At 39.1% G+C, this 21,369-nt stretch overlaps 1 protein-coding gene across 7 annotated transcripts in view; it reads right to left on the bottom strand.

Annotated features, from left to right (window-relative positions):
* The window catches only part of LOC106163668 (uncharacterized), a 76,020-nt gene that overhangs the window by 1,876 nt on the left and 52,775 nt on the right, over nt 1-21,369 (bottom strand). For 5 of the 7 annotated variants that reach the window (XM_086994340.1, XM_086994341.1, XM_086994344.1 and 2 more), the window contains 13 exons: nt 21,201-21,314; nt 19,223-19,842; nt 18,869-18,967; nt 17,782-17,990; nt 16,095-17,428; nt 5,448-5,683; nt 4,317-4,409; nt 3,850-4,050; nt 2,983-3,283; nt 2,238-2,454; nt 1,728-1,933; nt 835-1,062; nt 212-384 (listed from right to left, as the gene is read on the bottom strand). In XM_086994340.1, the coding sequence (XP_086850466.1) occupies nt 212-384; nt 835-1,062; nt 1,728-1,933; nt 2,238-2,454; nt 2,983-3,283; nt 3,850-4,050; nt 4,317-4,409; nt 5,448-5,683; nt 16,095-17,428; nt 17,782-17,990; nt 18,869-18,967; nt 19,223-19,842; nt 21,201-21,314 (4,031 nt within the window). The remainder of the gene's footprint in view (nt 1-211; nt 385-834; nt 1,063-1,727; nt 1,934-2,237; nt 2,455-2,982; nt 3,284-3,849; nt 4,051-4,316; nt 4,410-5,447; nt 5,684-16,094; nt 17,429-17,781; nt 17,991-18,868; nt 18,968-19,222; nt 19,843-21,200; nt 21,315-21,369) is intronic. The other 2 variants (XM_086994342.1, XM_086994343.1) reach the window with 2 other exon arrangements.

Below are 21,369 nucleotides of genomic sequence, written 5' to 3'. Positions count from 1 at the left end.
CAAATAAAATACCTTATGTATGTATATGAGGTAAATGTTCCTGTTTGATCTCAGAGTTTCATGAATTCATGGTATTAATTGGCAGTTTCAACCTCAATACAATGGTTTGCTAGCTAAATATATTGAGGTCTTCCATATGCTTGTCCCTTCATACATAAAAAGCACCCAATTGAAAGCAACTCCACCAAAAAAAAAACTTATATTTACATACCCTAGGCTCTGTCTGCACTACATTGACTTGAGGCATGTCCCTCACAGAGGGAACTCTCTGTCGACTGTTTTGATTGGCCGCTGCTATTTGCGCGGGTGTGCGGAGTTGATTGCGGAACACGTTGGTGGCTGTAGACTCTGGATCTTCCTCCACCACAGGCACTGCCGTTACTACTGAGATGAGTAAAGAGAAGTATTAGTACAAGCTAGAGAATATCATAATAAGACAGGTGTGCGTGCGTGCGTGCATGCGTGCGTGCATGCATGCGTGTGTGTGTGTGTGTGGGGGGGGGGGGGGGGGGGCTTTTTAGTTCCCACCATAAAAGATAACACCAATTTGATATGGGTTATGGCTTATGTAACAAGCTGAGCTGTCAAAAGTTTCAATTTTGAGTATCAGTTTTTATGCCTTGCAGTATACAAGAAAATAGTTTTAAAATAAAATTTGCCAATAAATGGTTTAAAATACTCCATAACAACAGATATCTAAGAGTAATTTTGATTATCTTCCTATATACTGGAAATCAAATTCTTATCCAATAAAACCACCATGGGCAACAGTAACAAAATATATAATCCACATCCAAGATGCAAAAAAACTCCATGTCAACAATGCATAATTACCTCCTGACGACAACTGTCGGAATTGTTGATATCGCTGTCTGGCTTCCTGGCGCGTCTGTGACACAACCACTTCTTCTCTGATTGGCTGACCATTAGAATCATACTGCGTTCCCCCGCTGCTGCCACCTGGTGACTGTTTAGGGTGATGTGGATGGTGCGTTTGTTGAGGCTGTTGCTGCTGCTGTGACTGTTGCTGCTGTTGCTGTGAAATTGCTTCTAACTCAGTAACTGAAGAGAAAAAGAGGCCTATTTAGAAATATTTAAAATCAATTTCAAACCTTGTATGCAAAGTGTTCTACATTTAAATATGACTGGAGAATTTAAAAGAGAGAGAGACACACACAGACTGGTTCCCTGTAAACCTATCGTACTAACTAGGGAGGGGATTCTCGCTAAATTGCAGGCTTAAAGGGATAATAACTCTTCGTATGAGATCTATATTTCACAATAAAAACCTTGTGAATAACTCATAGAAATATAATATATTCTGTTTTACCACAAAAACAGCAGTTATAACTATTATTCTGATATCTGAACTTGTCTTTAGACCACGTGACCTCCATTGATGTCTATACTCTGTTAAAATCTCTTAAGAGATTTTAACAAAAAACCAAACTTTTTAGAAAAAAACCAGGGACCATCTTTGAATGTAAAAATGGATTCATTAACCATTGGTAAGTATGGGAAAATTGATGTTTACTCCAGGAAAATTCATTTTTTGGCCAAAACAAAGAGTTATTATTGCTTTAAATGTCTGTCATGCCCACTGAAGCTGCAAGGGGGGTTATCAACTATCGTGCACGCTCAATCTGAATGCAATTTAGAGAGAAACTCCTATGAGATAGATCAATCCTGCTAGTACACCAGGTTTACAGGAACGGTCCCCAACTTACTTTGGTCAATGAGGTCCATAGGTATTTCTCCTGTATCAAAAGTCATCTGTTGTTGCTGTTGTTGGTTTTGTAATACTTGTTGTTGTTGCTGAGGGGGAGGTAGTTGCTGCTGCTGCTGATTCTGTAGTCGCGCGCTGCACATGGCACGCACTTCCTGCCGCACAAACTGAGATGTGGCATTAGGAGCTGAGGAGGTAGAAACATTCCTGGAAAATAAAACAAAATAAAAAATTTATAAAAAAAAAATTTCTCATGGAAATGACACATTAAATTCAAACAAATCTGAATACTGCACCTCACATAATAGTAATGCCAGTTTTAATTGAATCTTCCTAAGCTAATCTGGGTTTGCTTATAGGTTTTCCATATTTTTAATATAATTTTTCAATTTTATACTTAAATTTTCAGCTAGCAAAACTGAGTACAACTTTTTTTTCTTTCTTTCTTTCTTTCTTTCTTTCTCTTTTTTCTTGGAGGGGGGGTTAACATGAGGCCATTAAATCCACTCACATATCCATGGCATTGCTATACAGTCCCATATCCTGGTCAAACGAACCCTGCAGGGAGCTTGTTGACAGAGGAGACGTCTGAGCATACATGCCGCTGGACGCCAGCTGCGATGACGGTGACAACTGACTCATATTGGGTGACATCATCACAGTGTCTTGCGGCTGGCCCGTGTTACTGCCGTACGGACTTAACTGGCCGCGCGGAGACTGCGCACGCACTGAAAGTAATGGTGGATTACACTGTAGTACACTTTTTACGTTAAGGAGTGATTACAAGATGGCAGTCTTTGTAATATTACAAAGACAAACCATATAACTGTCAAGGAGGCCACTCCGACTCATATCATTGTATCCATCTGGCAAATTGGCCTGTTTTTCCATAGCCCTTAATACTAAAACAACAGTCTTAGATCCAATTTTTATCTCATCTAGGAATTTTTTCTTAATAAATGACAAATCCAGCTGGTACGTTATATTATTTTACACAGCAATGAGACTCAAGCATATGGATATGGTAATTACTGTATCTTTTCAATGGGGAAAATACTGTATTTTTCAAGAAATACTTTTATTAAATTGAGCGGTAGCAACAAAATTAAAAGCAGGCTTCTTTATACTTCTTTTCTGTGCAGTAAAAGCACCACAAATACTATAAAGAAATATACTTTTTGTGATTATAAAATGATGTATCTGAAAGTTTGATAATTTTTGCCCATTAAAGGGTTCAGCTATTACCATAAACCCACCTGGCATATTCATCTGCCTCTGCATCATCCTATTCTGCATCATATTCTGCTGCTGAGGCTGCTGTCCATACATGTTCATCTGTGGATTCCCCCCTGGGCTGTTGAACTGGGAGTCGGGCTGAGGAAACTGGAAATGATTCTGCTGACCGCTGCCCATCGTCTGGCTGGTCATCACTCCAGACATCTGACCCCCCATGGACTGGCTGTGGCTGGTCATCACTCCGGACATTTGACCGCCCATTGATTGGCTGTGACTGGTCATCTGACGTTGAGGAATGCCGCCATATTGGTTACCACGTGGCTATTGGTAGAAGGATGAAAACTGGCGTCAAACAAGGTGATTTTTTATAAAATCAATAGCAGTCCTGGTTAAAAGACTCATAACTGTAACAGTTTATCACTTCTTCATTCTTTAGTACTTGGATCTAATGTTAATCTCAACTTAAACTGTACAAGAAATAAAGAGGAATCTTATCTACCAATATAAGCTAAAGCTTTTAGTTATTTACATATCTGATCAAATATTTCTTAGTAATTTTCCTAGTAATTCCACCCATGGGTAGGTGTGTATGAAAAGAGAAGTTCATTTACATGCTTTGGTGTTTTTTTGTGTTGTCATATTGTGTGCCTATTTTTTGTTTGATTTTTTATTTCTATAGTAAGAATAAGATTCAGGGGCGGATCCAGAGATATTTTCCGACAGTTTTCCAAATTATTTTTGTTGATCCATCCTCCATTTTGACCGTCTTCTGACAGAAAACATTAGACACCCATCTACGTTAACTTGAAAATCCAACCATCTTCCAGTAGACCCAGAAGACGGTCTAAATCCGCCCCTGAAATTACAAAAAAAATTGTAATTCCTACCTGCTGCATCATAGCATTCTGCATCCCACCTCCAGGAGAATGGTGCACATTCCACTGATTCTGTGACTGGTTGTACTGAGGGGAAATCTGAGGGGACATACGACCTTGACCCTGTCCCATCATGCCCTGGGACCCCATGACATTCATAAAGTTGTCCCCGGGTGAGAGGGAGTTGGTGTGACTTGGGATGCCAGGTGTTCTCTGAAAGACAGACGTCATTTTGATATGTTATTTAACATGGCCACACTGCCATGGGATATGCTTTGAATTAGCAGTGTTTTAAGTATTCATTCTATATATTTATAATATGTTACCATCTAAATTTATTTTCATGTTGCTTTTTGTGTTGATTGTATTAAAATTTTATTTAATGAATGTAAAACTAACATTACACCAGCTCTGCTAATCTCAGTATTCAAGTTGGAAAAAGTTAGGTGCTGAAAAAATTTTTGAGTAAATCCCCATACCTGAACTGGCAAAGACACATTGGGGGCCACCCCGCTGTTCAACAACTCTGTGAAGTTCTCTGGGATAGGGCTCTGAGACTGCTGGTCCATGGCCTGGAAGAAAATGTCATTCTTATTACCAACTACATCAGCCTCCAGGTAAGACAGTATAGATGTATAAATCATTTACACTGAAACAGATCAATTCAGCAATTATCTTTGTTGATCCATCACTCCAATTTTGACTACTTCCGACAGGAAAAATTAAGATGCCTCTCAGTGTTAACTTATTTCTGGTGTAACAGGAATGGTAGTTCGCTAGGAACCATAGTCCTCATTACTTTGTACAGGCGACATTCCTCCCATATACCAACTCCAGCATGTACTGATCACATGGGAGCCCGGACTTCCATTCCTAGGACTACCATTCCTGCCAGAGGACAGCCTCCATCTGTCCCTGACTGTTTCATTAACTTTCTTTGTATCTATACCTTCCTTTCACACGAAACTCGTCCTGTGCTAACATTCATTTCACACCAAATGTGATAGTTCAACAAAGGGTACAATAACGTGACAGAGCCATTGCTAAAGCAGAAACTGGTAAAAGCCTTCAAGTTGTTAACTGATGCTTCACTTTGCAAGTTTATCTATGAAGGGGATTAACACTTGCACTATTACACCCGATTCTCAGGATGTGTCATTGGCACATATTACAATGCATTTTGAACTTGAATCCAGGCAACTTTTCTCAGCCAAATGCCAAACCGGTCGCAGGATATATTTTCACATTTTCAACAAGGAAAGTAACTTAGAGGCATGAAAAGCAAAATTTACATTAAGATAAGAGATGATAGTCACATTGATAGAAGAACTTAATCAAGCACAAAAAAAATAAATTAATTTAAAAAAAAAAAAAAAAAAAAAAAAAAAAGCTATGGAAAAAGACAACCACTACAGCTGGCAGTTCTACGATAACTACTATTTCTGAACATACTAACATGCAAGCATGCACGCAAACACACGCATGCACACACATTTACATGCACACATACACACACACACATGCACGATTGCACGCACACACACGCGCGCACACACACACACACACACACACACACACACAGAGTAAAATCAAGACTGAATATCCCTCACCTGTTGCCCAAACTGCCCAAACCCAGACCCTGAAAACCCTTGCTGCTGTTGCTGCTGCTGACGAATCATTTGTGAAGCTCGATTCTTGGCCATCTGTTGCTGGACTAAGCGTTGCCGCAGGTGCTGTTGGCGCTGCAAGGCCAATGTCTGGCGAACTTGTGCGGACATTTTGGGTGAGGCATTGTTGTTTCCCAATGGGGCAAAATTTGATCGCTGCTGATTCATGCCTCCAAAATCTGAAGAGTAAAATATATGGATTTTACAGAAAAGGGTTTTTTATTACAAACCCATTTGGGACTAATGACATTAACTTTGTCAACTCCAAGAAATATCTTGTACTGTACAGTAGATGATCTTTTCAACACTTCACTGAGGTAACTTTTGAGGTAACTTTTTTCTTTGATTATTTGAACATGTCTATTTTTCTCCACTGAATTCCAGCAACATAAATCTTTTATCAACATTTCAAAATACTTCTCTTAATGCCAGAAAAAAATATCCATCATTCAAATCACTCTCAAAACGTAAAGAACCCACAAAATTATAAATAACACTTCTCACAATTTTCTTATATCAAACCCATTCTGAATGAGTTTGCTCAATCACATGATTACAACACACAACAACAATTTTCTAGATAAATCAACTGCAGATGTGGACTGTCTGCAGCTGATCAAATGCTACTCAAAAAACATAATAAAAACATACTGAATTCTTCTTTTTACAACCCCCCTCCCCCCAAAAAAGGAATTAGTCACCATCATCAATTGTGCTTTATATGCCAAGAACTCTAGAATTTTACATATACTTATATACCAATTATCATATAACCTATATATACTTATACACCAAAAACAATATTTAAATATTGATAAGCAATACTTATGTCAGTTATACTTTAAAAAGATTATTATAAAATGCTGAAAATAGGGTTTGAACTGTTTTATTACCAAGAATATACAAATATATCCTATCTATATATATTTACATACCAAATATCATATACCTATACAACAAAAACAATATTTACTAATGTCAGTTTTACTTTAAAATGATTATTAGAAAGTGCTAAAAAAGGACAAGACATCTACCAGTAAGAGCATTTTTTTTAATAACTGTAAATGCAAACTTTTGAAAACACATGAAATACTGGAATGAACAAGGTAATTGGAGTTTGTGAAAAACTGCAGAAGTGAAGAGGCCACTTAAGCCTTGTGTTTATTTTGATGGTAGAGTAATCTCAGCCACAAATCTAGATGGAATGAAGTCAACAAAATAGGCCAACAAAGGGACCACATTTGTGTGTGTGTGTGTGTGTGTGTGTGTGTGTGTGTGTGTGTGTGTATTTTCCTTATCTCATGGAAGTGCGAATACATGCAACTTTTTACCTTTCATGCTCAAAAGAGGACAATTAAAGCAAACTGCAAAGAATAGGTGGTTACTTTGAATTCCCTATCACCCCTCCTTACTGCACTATCATTTTTGATCTCAAATTTCAAATAAGTTTTTCATTTTCTATCATTCTCCATAAGTCATAATCCATTTAGTTGTTTGACACCAGCTACAGACGGCGAATACCTCAACTTCATGTTAGCTTGAGCTAATCTAACAGCTGGACATTGGCTTAAATGAGTCGGTCTGTTAATGAAGAAAATGCATACCTGACAAGATCAATAAAGGCTGACCACAGTTAAGGAGAAAGCGGCAAGGTGATCCTCTACTACTCTATATTGATACTGGCTAAGAATGAGAGTAGTCTGGTTACCCATATGGACTTGTGTTAGATTTCCTTTTTTTACCCCCAATTAGTTTAACAAAATATCTTTCAGGGGAGATATGTGTTTTATCTCAGTGTGTGTGTGTGTGTGTGTATGGGTGTGTGTGTGTATGGGTGGATGTGTGTGTGTATGTATGTGTGTTAGAGAGGGAGAGAGAGGGGTTTGCCAATGATCTTTCTCTCTACAAGGAGAATGGAATTTGAGTCCTTACCAAACTACGGTAACTGTGCCACTTAGTCACAGCATATTAATACTGATAGACATTACAGCAGATAAATTCAACACAATACCACATAGGTATACCACATAAAATTCAACTATAAATCTGCTAAAGAATATCCCTTAACTCTATAAAATCTCTTTATATACAAACACTTAGACAACTGTTGCTCAAACGGAGCAATGTGTTTATTTACCTCATCAAGATTTAACGCAAAAAAATCAGTGTTATTTTTCTTCAACTTTACCCAACTTGACTTCTTCTTCATTAAGAAATAAAGAGTTCAACAGCAGAGATTAAATTTCTTCTTAGGTGAAATTCCAAATGTGAATGCATCTTTGTGTCTCTTTGTGTCTCTCTGGTGGAAACAGCATGAGAGAGAGAGAGAGAGAGCAAAAGTTTTGAAGATCACTGTAGATTCAATATACATATACAGAGAGAGAGAGAGAGAGAGAGAGAGAGAGGGAGAGAGAGAGCTACTCACTTCTGCTCCTGCCAGCACAGCACTCTCCACGTCTTCTTTGCATGTTAATATGCATGCATTACAATCAAACCAATATATATATATACACACGTCTTTTCAATTCTTGTAACTGTTATTGCCCTTTACTTAGCAGATGCCCACGCATGCATAACAACAAAAAAAAATTCTGTTTAAATAACATGTTATTGTTATTGTATTTCACCTGTAGATATAACCCACACGTGTAACAGGATTATCAATTTTCACAGCTAAGTATTCATAATAACATCAGAGAATTCTGATTATTACACTAATAAAATTATTACTTGTTAACTTTTGTTGAGAATGTCAAATCCCTTTATGGCCTAACTTAGGCAATGTTCTTAATTACTTTTCTATGAAAATACCCATGTTTTTCATCACAGAAAAACAAAACACTGCCCATGAGAGAGAGAGAGAGAGAGAGAGAGAGAGAGAGAGAGAGTTAACAGATCTGTATTGAAACTGAAGAATTCACATAGATCTATAATACTCCATGTATACTATAGGTAACTGCAGATGAAATAGAAAAATAGAGAGAGACTCACGTCTACCCTTGCCAGCACAGCACTCATGAGGTTTACTTGCCATGTGCACATGCATGTACAGCAATCAAACCAATATACCTTTCAAATTTCTTGTAATTGTTATCGTTACTGTCGTTCACCTGAAGATAAATCCTGCACCCACATGCATGTGATTACGCATTTCACAGCTACACGTTCTCAATAACCTTCAGCGAATTCTGATTATGGCACCAATAATATTATTTCTCGTTAACTTTTGTTGTTGTTAACTTTTGAGTTCGTCAAACTCTTTTAACTGTGTTAATTTCTTTTCCGTGAAAATACCTTGTGTTCGTCATAACAGGAAAACAAATCACTGCCGACGCAAGTAAAAACACGCAAGACGTCATTCATCTCATTTCATTCACTGAGAAAAACACATAATAGTGCTAATGAAGTCCTCAAAGCTCATCATGTTGCCAGGACAGTATGAAAACAAGTCAAAACAAAAAAATTTCACGGAAATCCAACCTTGCCTAAGACAGCCCAACCGAAATAATTCCCTTACCTAAAACATCTGTTGGTTCTCTAAGGCCCCATTCAGAATAGGGTACTAACTAGTCCGAGGGTCAAATATGGCCACCCACTACAAAGCTTGCTGTCTAATCTGCTAATAATCACTGAATGGATATCCCTTGGGGAAGTATTCAAGTGGGTCGGCCTTAATTGACCCTAAGACTAGTTAGTCCTGTATTCTGAATGGCCTCCTACAAATGAAAAAAAGTAAAGGAATCTAAGACCTCATTTCCAGAGATTAGATCGATCTACTTTAGATCGACCTAACTCCCTGGGGGTTCACGCTAAATAGCTGTGAGCAGACAGGAAAGTTAATTACCCCCTTACAGCTTGTAGTAGGCGGGACAGACATTTCAGCCAGATTATCTGACAGTAATCTAGTGAGACTCCCCGCGGAGATAGATCGATCTAAAAGCTCTGGGAATATAGCCTAAGCTAAATGTCTCTATTAAGCCCCCTTTACACTGGATGGCGTCCTTTCTGCATCCTGTAGTACGACCCCGTTTGAGAGTTTAAAAACACTTAACGTGTCAACAACTGGCTGATCATCGAGCATTCATTCTGTAACTAAACCAATGGTTGTCCCTCTTTTCTACGATCACAGTGATGCCAGTTTCATGGTCGCACAAAGGATGCAGAAAGGACACCGTCTAGTATAAAGGGGGTTTTCTGGGGCAGATCCAGAGATATTTTCTGACAGTCTTCCAAATTATCTTTGTTGATCCATCCTCCATTTTTGACCATCTTCCGACAGAGAAAACTAGATACCAGTCAATGTAAACCTGAAAATCTGACAGTATTCCGGAAGACCGAGAAGATTGCTTAAATCTGCCCCTGGTTTCAGTTCTATGCAATCCAGACGCTGCAGTCTACCTGTTCATCCAGTCTTCAGGGGTTGTTTATAGAAAACAGTGAATACCTGTCGTTCCTCCAAGTGGTCCAACAATCCTGACCATCAATTAGCACAAGTTTCTCTGACCACACATACATCAATGTATTATTGGTGTGTGTGTGTGTGTGCGTGCATGCGTGCGTGCCTGCGTGTGTGTGTGTGTGTGTGTGTTTATACATACATACATACATACATATACATTTACATAATTGTGGTCAGAGAAAACTGTGTCACAATACTGCACCTTGCTGTTTATGCTGTGGGAAGCATTTCCTGCTGATTCAGTTACATGTACATGCTGATTGAGTTATATGTACATAAATCTATATATAAATATATATATATATATATTTATATGATAAAATAGATACAGATAGACAGATAACATATTGATCTGACCATGCTGCCATCAGCTGAACTCAATTTGGAGCTCTCTAGCAAAACTCTCTCTCTCTCTCTTTTCCAGTGATTCAATATAAGTACATATCTAACAGGGATGAGACCAGTCCTCACTGAAAAAGTAGGAAAACTGGCCAGAGGCCAGGGTACACAATTAACAAAAATGACCCAAATGACCCTGAAAAAGTAGGAACTCCAACAAAAGTCGGAATAGTCTCATCAGTGATCTGGTAATTCAAACTGTATAAGTTTATATTTAAAGCAAAAGTTTCTAGCCCCTTTGATATAAATATCTATATATATACATATTCACATATTGACTTTGACAATTTTGCAATGCACTGGACTTTGTTTCCTACTTCCCATTGTATAATTCATACAAGGGAATTTTATTTTATTTTATTTTTTTTTTGGTCTAATTCTCCAAGCTTTTTCTGATGTTAACACTGAGACATATTATGTGTAAACTGGACTGAACACAGCCTAGGTGGTAGCTATATAGGTTATGTTGTACGTAAACTGGATTGAACGCAGCCTAGGTAGTAGATAATATTGTATATTAACTGGACTGAATGCAGCCTAGGTGGTAGGTAATATTGTTTGTAAGCTGGACTTAACACAGCCTAGGTGGTATGTCAGGCCCGTAGCCAGCAATTTCAAAAGGGGGTTCTTTTTCTGAAAAAGTGGACCTTTTTCCATAAAAACTTCATGCACCTAGATCAAATATTTTACTTAGAGTGGACCTTTTCCTAGCAAAAGGGGTGGTTCTTTCGAACCCCCCGAACCCCACCTGGCTACGGGCCTGTATGTTATATTGTATGTAAACTAGACTGAATGCAGCCTTGGTGATAAGTTATATTATGTGTAAACTGAACTGAACGCAGCCTAGGTGGTAGGATATATTGTGTATTAACTGGACTGAACGCAGCCTAGATAACAGGTTATGTCCTCAGTTCACTGAAAATTAAGCCTGCAGCGAATCAGGCCTAGGGCTGTTGTCAATTTAATTTGTGTCTGAGTCAAGGTTTTTATATATATGAGAGAGAGAGAGAGAGAGAGAGAAAGACAAATAGAGAGAGAGAGAGAGTTAACAGATCTGTCTTGAGTCTTGAAACTTAAAAATTTACATTCTATAATACTCCATGTATCTATACACCAGACAGGTGTTATTACCACTGGACTACTGTCTGTGCAGAGAGTCATATAGTACTGTATCTATGGCAATATAAGCAGGGGCTAATCCAGAGATATTTTCTGACAGTCTTCCATCTTTGTTGATCCATCTTCCATTTTTGACGCGTCTTCCAACGGAAAAAAAATAATTAGACACCCATCAATGTAAACTTGAAAATCTGACCATGTTCTGGCAGACCCAGAGAACAGCCTCAATCCGCCCCTGAATAGCCCTTTTTAAGTTGTCTATACACAGATTGGTCTTACCTGGGATTGTGTAGTAATCCATTCTCAGTGTTTACAGAACTATGTGATAGTCTACTGTTTATCTACAACCATATAGAACTGCCCGTCTTCACATGAAAATCTACTCCAATATAGTTCCTCTATTTCTGTCTCTGTCTCACGCCAAATCAACACAAATCCAATGTCAATACTCTAGAATTTGTAGAACAATCTCAACGTTCATATATCCAGCGTTAATATCAATGGAAAAGAATCAGCCTCAGAATAATGGTCTCTTGTGACACTTGTAGATCTCTTTCTCTTTCTATATCTGTCTCACTCCAGGTATGTGATAATGCAGGGTATAGAAATCTCCACTGTCCAACTGATAACTGACCCCTACAGCCACATCAGTGTAAATATTTTGTAATATCTTCCAGAGCTGAAGGAAAACACCAATTTACTGTCCATACAGTGTGTGTGTGAGCTGATCAGTAGTGGGCAAGCATATTACATCCTCCCTCGCTCTCTCTCACCTGAAGCTATTCTCATTAAGCGTAGTCCGGTCTTAATTACGGCCTACGCTCGACTCATCTATGCACAGATCTCTCTAAATCTCATTCTCCGTGAGATTACTGCCAGCTACTGTATCATCAAAAAGCAAAAGGCTGGTCTTATCTCGCCCATCTCTCAACGTTAGCAGTGGACGATGCCTATACCACAGCACATCTCTCTGCATAAGACACTGTATTATCACACAGGGCACAGTATAATGTTATCTGAGCACAATATCTTAATAAGAGACACTGACCAGGATGGCCCTATATAACCTCTTATTTATGATGTATGGTCAATAGTTCAGAGAAACACAGGAGATAGAAAAGGAGGGGGGGGGGGGGGGGGGGAGAGAGAGAACTGGATGTTCTAGACTTTAAATGAATGAGAAATGGTATACACATACTTAATTACATTTAGAAAATTGTATGGTTGATTGTAAGTGGTATGGCCTTGAATAACCTTTTTACTTTTGTTATATGGATCACGACAGTGCCTCAGATTGAGAAAGGGGAGAGAAAGGAAGGAACCAAATACTGAATCATATGGCCACAGAATTAGGCAGCAGGCAAAGGGGGATTGATATTTAATAAGTGGGTGAAGGTTTGTAAAATGGGAGGACAGTTTCGCTTTACATATTGGTATTATGTATTGATTTTAGTCCATTTTATAACATTTTACTTATATAATATAATATAAGGTCAAAAGTTCAGAGAAACATGGAGGTGGGTGAGTATGTGGTGAGGAGAAATGAGTGTTAAATAAATAGGAAAATGTATATATATATATTAATAAATACTTGATTATATTTCGTAAATTATATTGTTGATTTTATATAATGTAATAGCATTAAATAACGTCTGGCCAATAGTTCAATAGTGGAATTGGATAGATCGTTTAAGGCTGGGAGATGGAGGTTCGAAAATACATACATGTAGATTATGTCAATAAAACAATGGCACACTTCATTACATTATGGCGTGTTGATTTTAAACCACAGGTGAGGTGCATCGTGGGATAGAAGATAACAGATAGATTAAATAAGTGGGATGGGTTCATAAAAATATTGTATGATAAAATTTTGGCATCTTATACTTTGATTTTAAGCATTAAAGGGACAATAACTATTTGCATGAGCTTCATATACAAACATTGTAAACAACTCGTAGAGATACAATAAACTCAGAAATACCAACAAAACAGCCATTAATGCAATTATTCTAGAATCTGCGCTTTCCATCAGACCACGCAGACTTCCATAGATGGCTATACCTCCATAATATACTCCTTAAAGATTATAACAAAAAAAAAAAAAAAAAAAACATGGACTAACCTTGAATATCAGAAAAAATACATTAACCACGAGTTAGCATGGGACAATCATTGTTTACCCAAGGTGAATCCGATTTTTTTTTTTTTTTTTGGCCAAAATAAACAATTTTCCCTTTAAATGAGTCAGTTCATTAACAGGGATAATGCTTGTTGTGCAGCTCTGATTTTTTCTATGTACATTTAGTGTCTATATCTTGTTTAACTATATCATTCAATTTCAGCTTATATCAGACTGTAGAAAAGGTGCCGAGGAGCATAAAGGAGACAGAATAATTCACGTCTCTCTCTCTCTCTCTCATCTTTCCTCATCTCTCTCTCTCTTTTTCTCTCTCTCTCTTTTTTTAAATATCTTGTCCTTGCAGGAGGTGGACTGTCATGGACCTCCACAATTCCCTTTCTTTACATGATCGTTACCATGGACACACCTATGCATAAAGCTAAACTCTTGACAAAGCTGCTGCGTGGTCTTCCTGCAGTCTTTCTGCCATCTAGCCAGACTAATTCATTATCATAGAGCCTTTTAAGCTTCTCCAAGGTTACAGAATGCATGAATGATAACAGCAGGCTCAAATCCTACATCTAAAAATAACAAATCTGAAATCTTAGAGTCCTTAATATTACCTATGCTGTATATATTGCTGTAACCTAAGTCTTCTCCAAACAGTTTTTATCCATTTTCTTTGAAGCTGTCTGTCATTTTTATTTTTGTGTTGTCATTTTCTTTATACAAAGACTCTTGACTTTACCATAAGTAAGAATGGGATACTTTTTTGTGATAGAATTGGCAATCTGTCTCAGAAAAGTCACTCTGTTGTGCCAGTATATTTAATGCTTCCAATAATAATTTTTTTTCACCCTGGAAATTATTTAAGCAATAATAACTCTTCCTTTGAGATTCAAAATTTCACAAGAAATACATTGTAAACAACGCCTGGAAATATATTCTGTTGCATTTTCCTACTAAAACGACTGTTATTGTAGTAAAACTAAAATCTGTGCTTGTCACTTGGGCTTTCGTGCCTTTCTTCGCGGTCGACAAGTGCATCCGTTGCCAATGACATTTAGGTGTCATGGGGATTCTCCCGTTCATTCGAGACCAAAATAACATGGCGGGAAACCCTCAGACGTAAGTTGCGAGTTTTTGTACAGTGCGTCGGATAACGAAAAGCCCAGAATTGCACACATTGTAGATATAAATGCATTTTGAGCAAAAAGACGAATATATCTTATGAATCTTATAATATTGTTATATAGTGTTGTTGTTGTCTGCTTTTCCCGCAGTTTTAAGTAGGTCACCAGAAACTATCGCTCGATACGAGAGGGCTCCGTCAGTTAAAATCTCTTAAGAGATTTTAACAAAAAACCGTACATTTAGGAAAAAAACCCTGGATTAACTTTGAATGCAGGAATGGGGTCGTTGACCATTGGTAAGTACGGGAAAATTGCCGTTTTTTCCAGGAAAATCGTATTTTTGGCCAAAACGAAGAGTTATTATGACTTTAAGCAATGACAAAAAAATTGTACTTAACTGACCACTGCATAATACACCTAGCATTATCAAAAGTGCTCAGTTGAAACTGGCTTTGGCAGTGATGAGACTGCCATTTAGTGAAAAAAACAGCCTGGGGTCCATCCTACCTCCTCTTACCTTCCCGAAGGTAACTGAACCCACAAATTCTTGCAGATCTGCATCAGTCTCAAAGATGATACATGAAACTTTGGCTCCCAAAAAAGTCAGAAATATAGTCAGAGAAACCTCATCCCTACTTAAGGTATCAGCTAATGCCTGGGCTTTATCTACTTTTGGCACTAATCAAAACTCCATGTCACTTAAGTCAGTAATATAACACTGAAACAATAATGAATATATTCATGTAAACATGAAGAACATCTACTACTACATAGTTTATGATGCTAGGTATTAAACGATACAAACTGTGGCACTTACCTGAAATCCTAATGTATCATTTAAAGGGACCATATTGACTAAAAACCCAAATTTACTAAAACCCAACCTAATAGCATCACAATATAATGACTTACACCCCATTTCCACAGATTAGATCGACCTACTTTAGATCGACCTAACTCCCTGGGGGTTCACGCTAAATAGCTGTCAGCCGGGCGGACACGAAAGTTAATTATCCCCTTACAGCTTGTAGTAGGCGGGACGGACATTTAAGTCGGATTATCTGAAAGTAATCTAGTGAGACTCCTCGCGGGGATAGATCGATCTAAAATCTATGGGAATAGAGCCTTACAGGGCATTCACAACACATGATCCTGGAATCTACTGCAGACCCTTCATGAAAGCAAGACCGATTAAAGCACAGCTCCGAGGTTTAATTGCTAGAGCCCTGGAGGATGGCACGTGTGGAAAGGAAGAGACCATCAGGGGATAAGTTGTCTCTGCTTTCATGTTGGGTCCGCCACATTCGATCCTCGGAATAACTGTCGTGTGTGCCTTCAAAAATGAGGGTTGTACTTACTACTTTCTTGGAACCTCCCCCTTCCCTGACCGAAATTCATATTCTGTTGTGAGGTAGCTGGCTGTTGTTGTTGTTGTTGTTGTTGCTGTTGCTGTGGTAACGGCATCCTCTGTGTCAACTGCTGTTGTAACAATCCTGGTTGCTGCTGTTGCTGTTGTTGTTGCTGTTGTTGTTGTTGGCCAGAAGAACTTAATTTACCTTGACCCATATTCATCTGACCTTGACCTTGATCCTGACCTCTAATGGCCGGGGAAGAGAAGGACAGCGTTGTGGATGTGTTACTGCCGCTCTGATGCTGCGCCCCATGCCCACCGCCCAATTCTGGGGGCATGTCGCTCAACAACTGTTTCTCTATAGCATCTATAGCACTTTGCTCATCAAAAGTTCCCCGCTGGCCTAAGCTATGACCTCCCAATAAATGTTCGATTTCTGGAAAAGGCATGTCCGTGGAATAGAGCGCCTGCTCCAACTGTGACAACAAAGTCTGATCGTCCGTCATAGGCTGGTCAAATGTCAGTGTCCCTCCTCCGCCTGCGCCATCTTGGTTACTGGACCGGAATGAATTATTTGAGCCTGAGATATCGTTTTGTAAATCTGTGGCAGTCTGTAAGATCTGTGCTAGGAGGGGGTCGTTGGAGGCCAAGCTGCTGTTTTGAGGCATGGACATGAGAGAGACAGGGGCCGGGGTGGGGGCTGAATCCGATGACGCGGGCTGCTGCATGGCCTGCACGCCACCCGCCATCAACAACTGAGCCAGATTCTCCTGATTGGTGGAGGACGCCAGGTTGCTGGGGCGAGAGGCAGGGATGTTGGTGCCACTGCTGCTCCCCCCGCCCTCGGCTGTGCCCTGATCTTTCACATTTGTGTTGCCTGGGAATGGGGTGTCTGGGTTGGTTTGAGGGTTGTCCCGAGGGTTCACAGTCCGGGATTCCTGGGTGGCATCAGCGGTGCTGTCTGGCGATTTGAACCCTAACGTACCCTGTTGCTGCTGTAGGCTCTGTTGTTGTTGTTGATGATGTTGTTGTGGGTGACTCAAAATCTTAGCTTGAAGGTTCTTAGGCAGTTTACTTTGCGGTGTTTCCGTGGCATTGACCATCGCGCTGGACATCGTAGTTGTGCTCACGTTGGACTCCTTGCTACGTTTGGTAAGAAGCTGGGCAAGCAGCTGATTCTTCTGTCCTCCTCCTCCTCCTCCACTGGCGCCACCTTTAGGACCTCCTGAGGATGAAGGCTCAGTGTCAATGCATTCGGTGCTGTCGACATCTTGTGTGGAAAGTTTTCGCTTCAGGGCGCTTGGCTGACGAACATTGTCCACATCTGTTTCTGCAGTTTGCCTGGAGAAAGTAAAAAATTAGTTGACTAAAACATCTCTACTCAACATAAAATTTAGGTTCTGTAGCTAGTTCTGAGCCAGGCTCACTTTGGCAGTTTAAAAAGTGGCCAAATGTTTATCAGATTAGAGCATTCTAGTGTGAAGCAAACGTATCTTTTAAAACTTAGAACTCTTGAAAAAAACTGATCATTTTTGTAAATTTCACTCATCCCAGATCTAATTTAGATTAAAATCCACACCAGTTTAAAGAATTACACAATCATTAAAATAAGGAATTAAAGAAACACCTGTTCTGAGCTACAAAAGTAAATTTTACGTCAACCCTTAAATAGTCAACTTCAAGTGAGAGCTAACCTGTCCCACAAATTTGACAAGAAAGTATCCAAAATTCCTCCCCGTGAAAAAGTCTCTGTGCTGCTATTAGAGTTGCTAAACAGGCTGCTGAACGAGTCGTCGTTGTTTTGTTGACTTGACGAAGGGGTGGTATCGCATGCCAGTTCGCGCTGAAGGAGACCTGAAGATGGCGCTCCTGTCAGCTCATTATTTTCCTGACTCGTACTTTCCTGTGAAAAATGGAAAATCATTCAGAGAATCTGCTCAACCTTGAGGAATAGATAGGTTGAACTAAGGTTCATACAACATAAAAAGCTGTTCACTCATCTCATCTGAGTTGTAGGTTTCAGTGTACAAATCTTCAGCCTGCGATTTCAAAAGGGGAGGGGGGATATACCTTTTTATCACAATGGCATAGAAGCTAGATCAAATTTTGATTTCCTTTTTCAATCTCCTTCATTTGCAAATCAGCAAGAAGAGAGAGTCAAAATGGAGGAATCCAGGTCGACTTCCGTAATATGTGCAATTTGCAGCAAGTTCTTATTAATTATTACTTCCTTCTCTCCTGAATTTTACTTCCGCATAGGAAAACCACCCAGGTGTAAATCTGAGCAAAAGTTAGGCAAAATTGAGTAAAACATCTGGAAGAAGCTGAACGGATTCTGGTGTACACTGTGTCAGAATTCAGCTAAAAATTTGGATGTAACCCAATAGGGAAAGCCCTGGGGTGTAAATCAAGGCAGAACTCGGGGTGGGGTGGGGGGGTGGGGTGGGGGGGTGGGGTGGGAATTCAGTTAACTCTGGAAAACTGAAAAGAATCATATCCACAGACTGTACATGATGTCACCATCCAGCTTAATTTTGGCTATATCCTTCAAAATAATTCATTTATTTAGAGTCTAAAATCCAGAAAAACACCTTCTGCCGGTTTTACAAATAAAATACAAAAGTTGAAAGGATTATTTGAAATAATGGTATAAAATGTAAAGAGGAAAATGCACAATTATAATATTCTGTAAAGTAATAAATGTTCAATCAAAAAATGTTTAAAAAGATAAGTTTTTAAGGTTTTTTTTTTTCAAATCATCTGCTTAGCTGAAATACTTACTGCTGCTGCGACTGTCCCCTCCTCCTCGCTCAGCAGCTTTGTTAACAACATGTTATTTTTCTTCCCTTCCAGCTTCTTTTCATCTTCATTTAGAAGTTTCTACAAAATCAAGGCAGACATGATGAAAATTATTTACCAATTTTTGATAATTTTGCCAGTTATGTCTTCATTATAGCCCAACTTGTCAAAATAACAATATCTATATCCAAAACACAGCGAGAGTGATTTGTTGCTCAAGTCTTTTCTCCACAATTAATACCTCACAGCGTCCTTTCCCGTGTGCATTTTAAAAGATGTATTAACCCTTAAACACTCAACATTATACCCCCACCAACATTATACAACACAACCCACCTTTAAGAGTACATTTTTTCCTGGTTTCTTTGCTTCTGCCTCGTTCCGTTCCAAATTATCTCCCTTCACGGCAACCTCACCATTACTGTCAGCACCACCGTCCGTCGCACTAGAACTGTCGTCATCTTGACTTAACAACTGTTTCAGGATGGTATTATCGGTCAGTTTGTCCTTGACTTTCGTCCCTTGACCACTGGCATCACTGTCAAGGTTATCGTCCACACTCATGGAAGAACTTTGGGGCTCTTCAGGGGGACTCGTGCCAGGCCCCGGGGTGGGGGACTGGTGTTCTGGCGACCGCAGGCGTCCCCCGTTTTCTGAATTTCGCCCAGCGGTGGCAGCACTGGTGGTGGTGATGGTGTTGCTATGTGGTGCCCCTTCCCGACTCATCTCGCGCAAAAGCTGCGTCAGACGCTGCTTTTGTTCCCCGGTCGGTTGCTTCTGCTGGCAAAGTTTATAAATCTGCTCTTTGATCTGTGGAGACCAGTTTTTCATGCTAGCACGAATGTCTACAGTCTCGCTGGACTCCATCGGACTTTTCGGGTTCCGCCTGGTTGGGGTTGGGGGCTGGGGGGTGGTGGGAGTGGGTGGCCCACTACGTGGCCAATTTGTTGTACTACCTGCAATATACAAAAAAAATATTAATTTCATAATTCTTAAAATTGTGATTTGGCATGAAGTATGGTTCAAACAGCAACAGCGTTGTATAACAACACGTGAAAGTCAAAACTGCAAGGATGAGTTATGCAAGTTCATTCCACCTAATTTTCCCACAAAATCAGAAAATCACTCAAATAATTGCACTCACGGATGTTACCTGCCTTCCTTAAGTGGAGGGTTTCATACGAGCTTGACAATGAAATGCCACCAAAGTTAACGGAATGATAAGCCTTCTTTTTTACAAGAGCAAGTTGATGTATATGTATTATATAAATACAAAGGAAGTCCTGGAACTTAATCAAGCAAGGAACAGTTAATGTGGACATCCTTGCTAACCAGTTGCCATGGAGATAACAATGGGATGTGATTGGATGAAAATAAAAATTCCTTTAAATAAGGGAATAACAGCAATAATCCCACTTAACACCAAGTGGTCACCTGGTCAATTTTAACTGACCACGTCTAGTTTGAACAGTTGTCAACAGCAAGGACACTGCGTAGGAAAACAGAGAACATGTCATTCTAATTTAAAAACATGATGCCTGGAATTTTTCTGTTTCTTTTCACACATAAAAAATAAAGTTGACAAACAGAATGGTTACATGTCCAAAAAGCATAAGACAGAGTAGAGCAAAAAAAAAAAAAAAACCTTTGAGTACAAAGATTGGAAGATAGGAGAAAAATTAAAATTTAAAATAAAAAAAAAAAAAAAGCTTTCCGCATTACAGAATGAACTACACAGTGATTTACCCAATCTCTGCAGACTCATATTTTTCCAAATATAAGAGACTTGTTGTGTCATCATTTCAAGCACTGGACACAGAATGGTAAACCTATCTTTTATGTAAATGCGGCTAAACAACAACACAACCTCCCACCCCTGGAGGGGAGTTGTAATCTATTCCTTATATCAGTCATAATAATTTCTCACCCATCCCCCTCTCCCCTTTCCATGCATGGTAATTACTCACTTTATCTGAACAAAATTGGTATTTCTAATTTTTTTAGAAACCCACAAAAGCCAGATATCTCAACAAAAGTCTTGTAAAAAATTCTAGCTCAAAATTTTTCAATCTTTTTTCATTTTCTTTTAATTAATTAATTATTTATTTCATTTATTTTTTAGGAGGGGGGGGGGGGATTGATAAATAAAGATTATAAACCTCACAACAGTGACTATTTAAGGAGTTCAAAATTAATGAGGAATTACCACATTTTCTTTGCCTCTTGGACAACATTCAGGTAGGATATATCATAAAAAAAAACCTCCCTCCACCCCCCGCCCCCCCCCCCCCCGACACGGAATGGTACAGCCTACCTTGCTGAATGTGTAAGTCAGACATCCAAGAATTAACACTGGGTGTCAGAGGGGTGGTAGGTTGTGTAGGCATGCCTAGCAGAAAGCTCTGCCCATCATCACTAGACACACTGCCTACAAATCAATATAGGTCAAGGTCAAGGCAAAGGTCAAAGGCGAAGGTCATAAT

The sequence above is a fragment of the Lingula anatina genome, chromosome 8, assembly GCF_051362555.1.
Source record: "Lingula anatina isolate TDL-2025a chromosome 8, LinAna3.0, whole genome shotgun sequence".
In the NCBI taxonomy this organism is placed as follows: domain Eukaryota; kingdom Metazoa; phylum Brachiopoda; class Lingulata; order Lingulida; family Lingulidae; genus Lingula; species Lingula anatina.
Note: the sequence above shows the minus strand (reverse complement) of the source record. Positions and strands in the feature narration are given on the sequence as shown.